The sequence below is a fragment of the Trichophyton verrucosum genome, assembly GCF_000151505.1.
Source record: "Trichophyton verrucosum HKI 0517 chromosome Unknown contig00388_1.f1.exp, whole genome shotgun sequence".
Lineage (NCBI taxonomy): Eukaryota > Fungi > Ascomycota > Eurotiomycetes > Onygenales > Arthrodermataceae > Trichophyton > Trichophyton verrucosum.
In genome coordinates this window covers 18,981-31,140 of record NW_003315376.1, presented here as the reverse complement: position 1 = coordinate 31,140, position 12,160 = coordinate 18,981, and the positions used below count along the sequence as shown (strand labels likewise).

At 48.2% G+C, this 12,160-nt stretch overlaps 6 protein-coding genes across 6 annotated transcripts; 4 read left to right on the top strand and 2 right to left on the bottom strand.

The window, feature by feature from the left end:
- Nucleotides 1-473: 473 nt before the first annotated feature.
- On the top strand, nt 474-1,379 carry TRV_05132 (uncharacterized protein; the record flags this gene model as incomplete). Its single annotated transcript, XM_003020731.1, has 1 exon — nt 474-1,379. A coding segment is annotated over one exon (906 nt), but the record flags the coding sequence as incomplete, so codon positions are not given.
- A 2,037-nt stretch (nt 1,380-3,416) lies between these two features.
- Nucleotides 3,417-4,883, top strand: TRV_05131 (C6 transcription factor, putative; the record flags this gene model as incomplete). Its single annotated transcript, XM_003020730.1, has 1 exon — nt 3,417-4,883. One exon carries the CDS (start codon nt 3,417-3,419, stop codon nt 4,881-4,883), a length of 1,467 nt encoding a protein of 488 aa, XP_003020776.1.
- A 541-nt stretch (nt 4,884-5,424) lies between these two features.
- TRV_05130 (uncharacterized protein) lies at nt 5,425-7,113 on the top strand (the record flags this gene model as incomplete). Its single annotated transcript, XM_003020729.1, has 6 exons — nt 5,425-5,553; nt 5,629-5,670; nt 5,735-6,137; nt 6,240-6,555; nt 6,620-6,787; nt 6,867-7,113. 6 exons carry the CDS (start codon nt 5,425-5,427, stop codon nt 7,111-7,113), a joined length of 1,305 nt encoding a protein of 434 aa, XP_003020775.1.
- Nucleotides 7,114-7,605: 492 nt separating this feature from the next.
- On the top strand, nt 7,606-9,019 carry TRV_05129 (mitochondrion biogenesis protein (She9), putative; the record flags this gene model as incomplete). The annotated part of the gene is made up of 2 exons (XM_003020728.1): nt 7,606-8,101; nt 8,166-9,019. The coding sequence occupies 2 exons, from the start codon at nt 7,606-7,608 to the stop codon at nt 9,017-9,019; spliced, it is 1,350 nt and encodes a 449-aa protein (XP_003020774.1).
- Nucleotides 9,020-9,703: 684 nt separating this feature from the next.
- Nucleotides 9,704-10,881, bottom strand: TRV_05128 (uncharacterized protein; the record flags this gene model as incomplete). The annotated part of the gene is made up of 4 exons (XM_003020727.1): nt 9,704-9,885; nt 9,952-10,102; nt 10,187-10,275; nt 10,398-10,881. 4 exons carry the CDS (start codon nt 10,879-10,881, stop codon nt 9,704-9,706), a joined length of 906 nt encoding a protein of 301 aa, XP_003020773.1.
- Nucleotides 10,882-11,170: 289 nt separating this feature from the next.
- Nucleotides 11,171-11,661, bottom strand: TRV_05127 (histone-like transcription factor, putative; the record flags this gene model as incomplete). Its single annotated transcript, XM_003020726.1, has 2 exons — nt 11,171-11,523; nt 11,580-11,661. The coding sequence occupies 2 exons, from the start codon at nt 11,659-11,661 to the stop codon at nt 11,171-11,173; spliced, it is 435 nt and encodes a 144-aa protein (XP_003020772.1).
- Nucleotides 11,662-12,160: the final 499 nt, after the last annotated feature.

The following is a 12,160-nucleotide window of genomic DNA, read 5'->3' as shown; positions in this document are numbered from 1 at the left end:
CTCTCTCTCTCTCTGCCTTTCTGCCCCTGCTGATGAAATTTACCTCTGCTACTGTTCTTATTATCGCCTAGTTATAAACATTGACATTGTCTGGGTAAGTAAATGCGCCCTGGCCACTCCCCATCGCGGGGTGAGAAGCAACCCGACCCGCTAATTGCGAGAACAGAACAGATAGAACTGTGCCTATAACTTATGCGCAGTGCTGTCCCTCGAGGGAGAAGCGTATTCCAGCGATTATACAATTCAAAGCAACCAATCTGTTATCCGCTGCTTCCTGGTGGCAGAACAATGACGCTGAACCAAGCAGGCGAAGGGGAGCCAGCTTCCGCAGCGCAATACCACCGACACCCGAAGAGACTGATATGTACGCTACGCCCTGCCCGAGTAGTTACTTTGACATGCAAATCTGATAATTGATAGTTGCACCGGGTGATATTGCCGCTCCTCTATCGGAGGGCGCAGGATCGATACAGAAAATAGCCGCCATGCCGGAAGACTTAGCCGCCACCCCTCTACCAAAACACTTATTGGCAGTCGACGAACCAATTACCTCTGGTACTTCCACGCCAATTGCCAATGCAGCAGTTGTGTCGAGTCCGTCTCGAGCACACCAATTCGGCACCAACCCCCCACTGCTTTACTCCCATCTTCATCTGAACCCACTGCACCAGTTTCACACCTGGTTCAAAGATGCCAGACTACCCGCATCCAGTGCACCAGAGACTTGTACGTTAGCTACTGTCAGTATGCCCGCTGGCCGCCCCAGCGCACGTATCGTGTATTTGAAAGAACTTGATGAGCGAGGATGGGTTGTCTACAGTAACTGGGGCAGTCGAGCCGGTAAGGGCGGACAGGTATTTGGAAATGATAGGGATGGGGACGGCGAAGCCATGTCTCTTTTTGATGGATCCGATCCCCAGCTCAAGGAAGGAAATAAATGGGCGGCATTAACGTTCCATTGGCAGAGCGTCGAACGCCAGGTTCGGATTGAAGGCCTAATTGAGCCGCTTTCGAAGGAAGAGAGTGAGACTTACTGGCGTGTGCGTGAAAGAGGAAGTCAGATCGGTGCCTGGGCAAGCCAACAGAGTAAACGGCTCTGGTCAAATGACCAACCAGGTGCTGAAGAAGCAGGAGACGACGGACGGTCTGTCCTCGAGAATCGAGTGAAGGAGATGGAAGCCCGGTTCGCTGACGTTAAGGAGATTCCCCTGCCGCCATTCTGGGGCGGAGTCCGACTTGTTCCAGAGTCCGTAGAGTTCTGGCAAGGTAGAAAGAGCAGGTTGCACGACCGCTTCAGGTACGTCAGGCAACACAGTGCCGATGAGTCGGATGGCAATGAGAAAACCTTCAAGTGGAAAGTAGAACGACTCTCTCCATGAGACCTGATAGACAGTAAAACCAGAGAGACGAAGGTATCATTGCTTAGAGATATAAAATATATTATAATTAGCTCCAATTGGGAGTAATGTTAAATTCAATAATATAACGTTCATTGTCGCGGTATACACATATGTATTCTTGTACCGACCACTTGGGGTAGGCTGTTAGGCTCCTATCCAGATAAAACAGCTCGTGTCTCCTGCTTTCTATTGATTCCACGCTCGCCATCTTCTGAGGCTACCCACACCTTCTCCGATGCACTGTATAGCACACTGCTGGACAAACTTATCCAAAGCCCCGCGATACTCCTCATCCGGCATCGCGGGTACATGTTTGGGTATGTTCTCGGGCCGAAGGTATTGAAAAGGGATGCCGTTCCTAGATTGAGTGACAGCTTACTGCCCTAGGTTATGCCAGTACTAGCGGACTTCGTGGAGAGCGTCATCAAGGTAGCCTTGCCTCGACTGAAGGCAATGTCTTCCCCTGGTGCTTGTCATAACCAGCTTACAGTCCGGGGTCTGGGCGGCAAAAGGAGACGAACGTGATTATGCGTCGAGCAGCTTATTCCCCGGCAATCAAAGGTTAGTTACTGCATTTGCAAGGGGTGGGCTGGCTCACTGCTGGTTTCAGCTTAAAAATAGAAGTAACTAAGTGTTTTTGCTTTGAAGCTGAAGAAACTAAAACCAGCCAGTCACGTAGCTAATTACCACAGGGGTTTAAAAGCCGGTGAAGAGATAAATACTGGAGGAATCTTATCATGTTCGCTTTTCTGTGACCTGTGTGACCTTCTTCCTGTGTACTGTCAAAGAGAGGCTGGCTGGTTGACCACCTGCTTGACTGTTACCTACCGGGTGGTTTTAGTTATCTGATCGGCGGAGATAAGATTATCAATCAGATAAGATTGGCCTCGACCCCCTTTTTCGACTTCTTCCCGTCCGTCACACATATCGCAGCCTCCGACATCTTGTCTATACGAGACGGAGGACAGAGGGCACATTCCTACTGGCCAGAAAATTCATTCCGCCGTTTCAATTGCTTCGTCCTCGAGTTATCAGATCAACCTTGTGGGGGGAATGGCTAACTAGTTAGTCACTTACAAGTCTCGGACTTTACAGCAAAGGCGCGCCCAGCAGGCCGACTCGATTTCGGCCGAACATATATAATTTGGCTAGGCAACCATCTACAGGATACCACTATTTGCTTCTCTTGAGGCTTCAATTTCTATATGTTTATTAATTAATTTCTACCATCCCAACTGCCTATCGACTGGACAATGGCAAGAACACGGGCAGTTCAGACATGCGAAGCGTGTCGGAAGGCAAAGGTGCGCTGCGACAGAGGAAAACCACAGTGCTCGCGGTGCTCCAAGACAAGCCGCGAATGTTCATATCTTATAGAGGAACCAGGCCTCTCTCACGAATCCTCATCTGCGTCTTACACTGCATTATCTGATCCCGCTAGTCCCAATCAGGGCAATCCATGGAGAGTGTACCGGAACAGCGCCGCCTCGTCTTCAGCATCTGATGTGAGCGAGCCTCATGATTCCACTGAAGCATCGAATGTATGGATATGTCCACCCCCTGTTAGCCTTAATTACTCTTACCCGCTAAGACTATATCTTCTAACATACGCTCCGGGGGAGTGTCGAAGGGACATGAGCCCCCATGCAACGGCTTGCATTCTCTCACAGAGGCCGGGCCACAGCACTGGGTATCACGCAGGAGAAAGCGAAATACTATATCTTGTGTTCGCTGCCGGCGTATGAAGGTACGCTGTGATCGTCGGTTACCTTGCGGTCGTTGTTCAAAGATAAATAGGGGTGACGAGTGCGTTTACGCAAAACCCGAAAGGACTGCCGACGATGATGGCCTGCTTTCCCGACCTTCTAGTGATATCCCCCAAGCACCGGTCACACATCGAATATGGAGATCCAAATTCCGCACAGGGGCCCATTGGGCCATTCTAATTCAAGATGTATAGCTATCGTCTTCTAGCTCCTACTCCTTCTGATACATCCTAGTGCTAACAACACATAGATGGAGAGTCTATATACCCCGTCTTGTTCTCAGGACAAGAAACTAATTCCTGATGATGATACTAAAAATGTCCTTGAGAGCTCATGGTCACCAAATTATCCTTTTGGTGAAAAACCTCGTCGTTCGAAGTCAACAAGAAAGGCAATGTTAGCCTCCATACCTAGCCGAGACGTAGCAGACAAGTTCGTCCAATCTTACCTTGATGTTATTGAAACATCACACCGCATACTTCATGTTCCAACTTTCCAGCTCCAAGTCCAAGCATTTTGGGATCAACCTAATGCGGCCGACGATAGCTGGCTTGCACAATATTTCACTATTCTCGCTTTAGGATGTGACGCTGCAAGAGCTGAAGACCCTGAATCAACAGAGCATTACAGCGAGCTACGCAATACACTGTTGACTGCTGCAGAAACCTGTCTCAGGCTCACTCCATTCCTGTATCGACCGACATTAGCTAATCTTAGAACGCTATGTCTCATTGTCCTTGCAAAACAGATACATACGATGTCATGTTCTGAACATGAAGCATGCTGGCCACTCACTGGTCTTACGGTCCGGCTAGCAATGCTGACGGGCCTCCATTCGAGCAATAGCAATAAGTTCTATTCGCCCTTTCATGCCGAGATGAGGAATCGACTATGGGCTGTGATATGCTTTATGGATCTCAAGCAGTCGTTACTCTCAGGGATGCCACTTCAGATGACGATAGAGACATTTACTTGCGTTCAACCTGCGAATATAAACGAAGAGGAAATAAACGAGTGGTTCAGTGGCGAAATACCAAGTCGACTGCTTCCAGAAAGAACAGATGCTACCGTGCTAGTCATTTTACACGATGTTTTCCCACTGGTTGCTGAAATTCTGAGGGCAGTAAACTCAGCAGATTCATCTTTTCAGTATGAAGATGCTCTGGAATACGATCGACAGCTAAGGTTCAAGATGAAAGAATATGAAACCATTCTTCAGTCACCTCCAAGACGCCTGGTGGGACCTACAGGATGCACACCCATTGATATTGACTTTGAAAAGATCCTTCTTAATGTCTATTTTCGTCGAGTATTGCTCACATTGCACGGTCGTTTTGCCCGGCTACCTCAAGCATTTATTGAATACTCAGTTGCTTACTGGTCGTCTTTAGAGTGCTCTCTAGCACTTCTTGTGCAGCAGAGAGAACTAGGTGATCAGGCAGCACATAACCGCGGCGTCTCGACATGGTTCTCTGGTATCTTCAAGCAAGATTTCTTCACGGCTGCAATGACTTTATGTTTCCACCTCATTAAAAATGACTCTCCTTTAGAATTACCCACTGAACATCTCTGCCAGATTCAAGCCCGGGAGACGGTTCTCGAGACTCTGAGATCATGCAGGGATCTCTGGGAGAAAGAAAAGGATTTGTCAGGGTGCCACGGCCGAGCGTGTGATCTCGTTACCAAGTTGGTAAATTTTCTGGAAGAAGCGGCCTAAGTAACTGCGTTCTAGCATATTGGACGCTCAGCCTACAGGAGATTACTTTATATATGACTCTACAACTCGCATGTACAATATCACTAACACCGCTTTCCCCTTGTTTTACTCTTCGCGGAGCACTTCCCTCCCTCAATAAAAAATACGTAACAAGCTTCCGGATATACCTAGCGGCTCCTGCTGCCCCAGAGCCTATTAATTATCTAACATGTCAAGGAAATACTGCAGGCTTTCTTTGGCTGTTGGAACAACCCGACCCTTGCTAGTTAGTTAGGTTATCCACCATGCAGCTCGATAAACCGTGAAGCCGAGCCTCTTTGAGAGTTCTCAATGGCCACCTTCGCCGCTTTGCGAAGGGCGCTGAAGGGAGGCATGATCCATGTTAGACAAGTATCAGGTGTTGGCGCCCCCGCAAAGAAAAACGGGATCAGCGGGTAATATAAAAAGGCCCAAGGCCTTCTGTAGAGGGTGAAGCTTCGACTCGCATGAGACTTCACTCAACTCTTGCCCATCTGATTGGATAGATACTGGAAAGCCGATAATGCTGTCATCTCGAGGCAACAAGATCACTGCGGTGATCGATGAGCCGTGGAGGGCACTTTTTGGGAAACCCGCATATGATGCGAAATCAAACCCGTCTGGATTGATATCACTTAACGTAGCGGAAAATGTGAGTGTCTGATTGGCAATTCCTCTTTTCTCTTTTTTCTACTCTTTGTAATATTAGAATGCTGATGATTATTAGCCGCTTGCTTTCGAGGAGTTAACGACATACATCAATAGCAAGGTAAGCTGCATCTATTCTATGCTAGTCCTCGGGCCATAAAGTATTCATTGGAGTACACTCCTAGATCCAATTCGACAAGTCAGTGTTGTCCTATAGTTCCAGTGCAGGTGGCGGTCCAAAATTCCCAGCTGCAATGGCAGCTTTCATCAATAGATACTTCGATCCATATGTCCCCTTGAAGAGTAGCGAGATACTTGCAACCAACTCCATTCCATCACTGAGTGAGCAACTTGCATTTGCACTCGCAGAAGCTGGTGATGGAATGTTGGTTAGCCGACCAATTTATGGCAGGTTCAAAATGGATTGGGGAAACAGAGCTGGTGTTGAAATGGTCTACGCTGATACAGGTGCGCTTGAGGGCTTCACTCCGGCATGCGTGAAGAAATATGAGGAAGCAATAGTTGCTGCTGAAGCCAGGGGTGTCAAGATTCGAGGACTGATAATCGTGAATCCTCATAACCCACTTGGTAAGTCTCAATTTATGTTTATAATTATTCAAGTCTTCCAGCATATAGACGTTAGACGCTGATGCGAAGCAGGACGATGTTATCCCCGCGAAACTCTTGTAGAGTTATTCAAGTTATGTCAGAAGTATCAAATTCACTTGATCAGTGACGAGATATATGCACTCTCTGTTTTCGATTCTCAGGAAAGCGGAGCGATGCCGTTTGTTTCCACTTTGAGTATCAACACTGAGGGGCTAATGGATGAAAAGCTTCTTCATGTTATATATGGGATGAGCAAGGTGAGCATGATACTATTCGCAATAGCTTGCCTGATAACCGCTGACGATAATGCCCAAAAGGACTTCTGTGCTCCAGGACTCCGAGTAGGCTGTCTGATTACCAGAAATCCATTGGTAGTAAAGGCCATCCGTTCCACTTCGTAAGTTTGGACTCATATGAACAATATGTATTTTTAAAAACCTAACAGCCACTTTGGATTTTAGACGACAGATTAACCCATCAGGAATCTCTCTAGACATTTCAGCCACTATTTTGAATGATGAAAAATTCGCGGCAACTTACCTTCAGAATACCCAAAATCGGGTACTCAAAGCCTACCGCTTTGTTACCGGACTTCTCCGGCAGCATGATATTCCCTATTTGCAAGGAACGTGAGTTAAAGCCTTCCTCCGGCTGGTGATATATTATCGGATTAAAAAGGATAGGGCTAAAATAAAATTCGCTGGATAGGAATGCTGGATGTTTCGTTTGGTTGGACCTGTCAAAATATCTACCACCTAGCACCCCCTCTCAGCCATTGACACAGAAAGATAAGGAATTCGCTCTAGCGGAGAAGTTCTCTGAAGGCGGCTTATTCCTCCATCCAAGCGAAGAGAATGGGATGGAGCCAGGTTGGTTCCGGCTTGTATACACCAATGAGGAAGAACTGATAGTTGAGGGTATAAGAAGGTATGGCATCATTAACCGCCCGTATTGAATGAGGATAAACTGGCTAAATGGTTGACATTGCAGGCTTAACCGCATCCTCAAATCCCTGCCTTGGATGACAGTAAGGATTGAAGCAGGAAAGTTATGACCAGACACTAATTAACAGGTATTGTGTTAGTGTGTAGGAGTCGATACGAGGTAATAAATGATGCCCTGAATAGTTAGATAGTCACCCGAAGAAGCCTTTGGAATATATAAATTAGACTGAGTTGATCGAAGGAGAGGAAAGAGACTTCTGCTTCTTGCTCCAACATCTTCATATTGTTAGAGTAAAAATTAGAGCGTCAGTACACTATTATTGGTTCTTTTATTTAAGATTTTACATTAAAGTTAGCCAATGAAATGTTTCAAAACATGCAATTGGCTAAATATATTTTAATTACATAATCTTAAATAGTGACGACCGACCACAAGCTCAACAGCATCAACAACTTGCGATGTCTTTGTGAGACCACAAGCCGTCATCAAAACGCTGTCTGAGATGCCGGGCATGCGGTCTACACCATTTTCCTTATTCAGGAAGTCTCTTCGACCCAGGCCACTCACTCAATCGAGGTCTTTCCGTGCACCTAGTCAACTACAAAGCTTTCCGCCCCAACCCATTCATCGCCCGCCCGGCCAACAACTATGGCCTGGGAACAATGCATTCGTTTGCTTAATATGTCAATTGCGTGCACATTCGAGGCTCTATTCCACTCATAATGACAAAGATACCCAGGAAGGGGTTAAAAAGGCAACAGCCAAGGATGGCAAGGAGGACGGGGCGGTAGCGGATGTTCCTAGCCCGGCAAAACCACCGGCCTTCAACAAAAGTGAACTTCCTTCTCAGGAGGAGCATCTACGGTCAAATCTCTCGAAGAAATTTGGAGAATTAATGGATAATTTGCAGTCCAACATCTTTGTTGCCGGACAGCATCTAAACGACCTTACTGGGTACACTGTTATTGAGAAACTGAAGCAGGACATTCGGGCCCAAGGTGTGTGCTAGTATTCCGGCATTACTGTTTAGTAGAATTTGCTCTAACTGCGTCTAATATATAGAGGAACTAGTGCGCCATACTCGTGAGAAAGTTCGTCGAGCAAAGGAAGCCTACTCCTCAGCTATACACTGCCGTTCCGCCTCCCAGCGTGAAGTCAATGAACTTCTGCAGAGGAAACATGCTTGGACGCCTACAGATCTTGAACGATTTACCTCTCTTTACCGATCCGATCATGCCAATGAGAGGGCAGAGATAGAAACACAGGAAGCGCTCTCGAATGCCGAACGTGAAGCCGAGGAAGCAACTGCCGAGTTAAGCAAAAATATCCTGACACGCTATCATGAAGAGCAGGTTTGGTCCGATAAAATTCGACGCATGAGTACATGGGGTACGTGGGGCCTGATGGGTGTCAATGTACTGCTTTTCTTAGTCTTTCAGATTGCCGTTGAGCCTTGGAGGCGGCGGAGACTGGTCAAAGGGTTTGAAGAAAAAGTCGCGGAGGCATTGGAGAAAGAGAATAGCCGGCATGCTAAAGAAATTTCCGCGGCTGCTGCACAAGAGAAGCCGATTTCTGAGCCCGAGAAAGATGCTGGTGATGTAGCATCAGATACGTCAGATTTACCAGAAGCGACGGATAAATCTGAAGCCGCTACTGAGATACCTGCGGAGGGAAAGCATACGCAGCCCTCTGTAGAGGCTGAATCAACGATACCAGAATTACCGCCTCTGACACCCATGCTTCCGCCGGATCTCGACCTAGCACCTGAGGCCTGGAAGAAGACGTCTCAGGCTTTCTTTACTGAACGACGTGTTACTATCCTACAGCGAGACTTGACCACCGTGGTGTTGGAAAGTGCGGCGATAGGTGCTGCAGTAATGGGCGGCATTCTGTTTGCCATTTCCCGGCTAAGCTAAGTGATGAATACCTATGTTGCCTGGTTATGGGTCTTGATGATGAGTTTGGGTAAAGAAAAAAAGATGGAAGTGTGAGAAAGTGAAGATCCCACATAGACTGTATACCATTTGTACATAGAGCGGCCTTTTGACACGTTATCTAGACATGTAGAATAATAGAAACAACCACAAATTTCCCTATCTTTAGTTTTGAAGTTTGTCTAACCTTCCATGCTCATTATTTCTATCAATAGATTCCTGTATATTTTAGTTCGAGAGAGGGAAGAGAAATACATGAAAGCGGAGGAGGGCTTTATATATGGAGAATAATACAAGGGAAACTGGAGATGCAGACAAGGAAACAAAGAGGCTAAAAAGCCCTGAAATAGAGCAGGTAGGTAAGACATAGGGAAAAAAACGGGGGAAGTAATACAGGTATGGACAGACTTCCAAGCAAAATCAAAAAGTCGGAGTAGCCTAGAGATGAGTTGTACAATTCCGTCTAGAACAGAGAAATCACTACATCCCGCGAGTAATAGGAGGACCGGGTGACGAGTAGAAATGAGGCCATAGTGATGCTAGCGCATTATTTTGTATTGTGACGTCTATTTTCTTGGGTCTGCTTTCCCAGGGCCGAAACATAACCAACTCGGTGATTGCTGAAAGTTAAGGTGTATCGGTTGGTTAGAATTGAAAACGGTCCGCTTAACCAATGACGAGGGTGTCATCGCTTGGGAAGTCATAGATTGGAACCTCCAAGTTCAATGGAGCCGGACCCTTTCGGATACGGCCAGAGATGTCGTAGTGAGAGCCGTGGCAGGGGCAGAACCAGCCGCCAAAGTCGCCAGCTTCGCCAATTGGGACGCATCCAAGATGGGTGCAGACGCCTACGTATATGTTAGACAAGATAACTTCAAACTCCGGGCCGAGTCAAAGATAATTGGGCTACTTACCCAACATGATAAGCCATTCGGGGTTCTTGACACGGTCAGAATCTGGCTGGGGGTCTCGAAGATTTTCCCACTTGGTCTCTTGGGCTTCCTGAATTTCACTGGCAGTTCGGTGACGGATGAAAACGGGCTTTCCTCGCCATTTGATGATGACCTAACGTTGTGGCGTGAGTATAAAGGGGCATAATAATAATAATAATATGTGCGGAGGTGTGTAGGTATATGGGTAGTAACGCACGTTCTTGCCCTCTGGAATCGAGTTAAGGGCGATTTCGACCTTGGCCTGGGCCAAAACGTCGGCAGAGGCAGACATGTTGAGAAGGAAATCTGTAAGAAGCCCGGACATGTCAGCCGAAGTCACAAAGTCCACACCTGGTCTATTCATCCACCACCACTTTCCCATCCCCCAATTGACGGCCAGCATCAGCCAACATAAAGACGGAACGCACCTTGGACAGTAGCCTTAGCGCCGACAGCGGTCATCATGCCCATGGAACCAACAACAAAGTAGGAGAAGGTCTTGTTTGTACTCTCACGACGAGGGCTCGCATATTTGCCGAAGCTAGGAATCTTGTAGGTCGAGGAAGAGCCGCTGCTTTTGGCGAACGGGCTATCGAACGAAGCACTCGCGGAGGCATCTGAGGCTCCTCCTCGTCGCTGCTGGGCGATGGAAGAGGCAGCGAGGGCGCGAGGGACAACGCTGGCATGTCGGGCACACGCCCGGAGCGAGCTGGCGGAAGAGGCGGCGAGAGGCGACATGGCGAGCCTGGAGACGAGCAATTGAGCGCAACCGGTAGACTTGCACGCAGACGTCGGTCGGTCTGGGGGCGGTGGTGGTGGCTTGGATGGTCGAGCTGGTCGAGAGGTTGAGGTTGGAGTTTCGATGAAGTTGCGTCGGTTTTGGGTTTTTTTCTGTCGAAGGGCCGGAATCATCCGCGCACTGATTGGCTGGCCGGGACTGCACCACATCAGACCCGACAGATACAATATTATAAATGTTCTACTCGACGACCGCAATGCGCAAGTGATATGTTACGAAGGATTGCTACGAGAATAGAGGGGCAAAAGGCAAGGGAAATGACGGTGTTATTATGTATCATTTATGCCTGCTCCATGCACCAGCCAATGGGTAATGAGTCGAATATATAACAAGCCAGACGCCGCCCCACGCCCGACCCGGAGAGAAGAAAGGGAAAGGAAAAGGAAAAATGCATTCATGTGTTTAGAGTGCCATCTCGACGTCGTCGTCATCGTTGTCCTTGCTCGGCCGTTTCTGGGCTGAGCCTTCGTCGACCAGCCTGCTCCGGGATCGCGAGGCGTGTATGACCATCGGCGGACGGGGAGACAGCTCGTTCACGTTCTGCTCGCCTACGTCGACCATTGATTCCTCCCGCGAGTGCTCTGGCGTCCCGTTCTGGCGTACTTGCATCTCCTTTAGCGTCCGCTGGTTCGCAACTTGGCCGTCTTCCTTTGCCTTTTCCTTTGCCCGCTTCTCTTTGAATTTCCCGTACGTGGTCGTCTTCGGTATCACGTCCGATAGGAATTCGAGGTTGTCGATACGCGAAACAGCAGTGGCTAAGCATAGGCTATCAGCATACATCACCCAGTAGAGACATTTGCGAGGGGCATACCTATGTCTGCGTATCGTAGGTTCTTCAGGTTGTTGGATTTGACCACATTATATCCTTGCTCCGTGAGATACTGGACGAACATCTCCTACACAGTGCGCCAGTAAAGTGTTAGCCCTCGCATCATGACCGAATCCTTCTTTTCCCGCTCCCTGCTCCTCGTCCTCGTCCTCATGGGAGTTCTTACTGTCGCCACAGCGATAAGGAAGGTCGCGTTCGTAGAGCATTGTACTATATCCTCGTCCGCTCGAATGATCCGTTTTATCCTTGCCACTGTAGATGCCTCCTGTTAGCTGTAGGTACCTTGACCTGTAGAACGCATTGTACATACACGGCAGGGATGTGTGGCCAGTTGCTTCGCCTGAAGACTCCCGGCTGGCTTTGGCGGGCGGCATCCTCGACTCAACTGCGGCTGCGGCGAGGAGCAGGAAGTAGTTATAATGAAGCAACACAGCTTCAAGGGTCTATCACTGTGTCGCTGCCCTCGAATTGCTTTGTCCGCCCCCCGTGTGGATGTGTCCAGAGTGTAGTTGGTTATTCAGCCAGACGACGGCTAGCATTTTAACAAGCGACAGGCGCCCTTT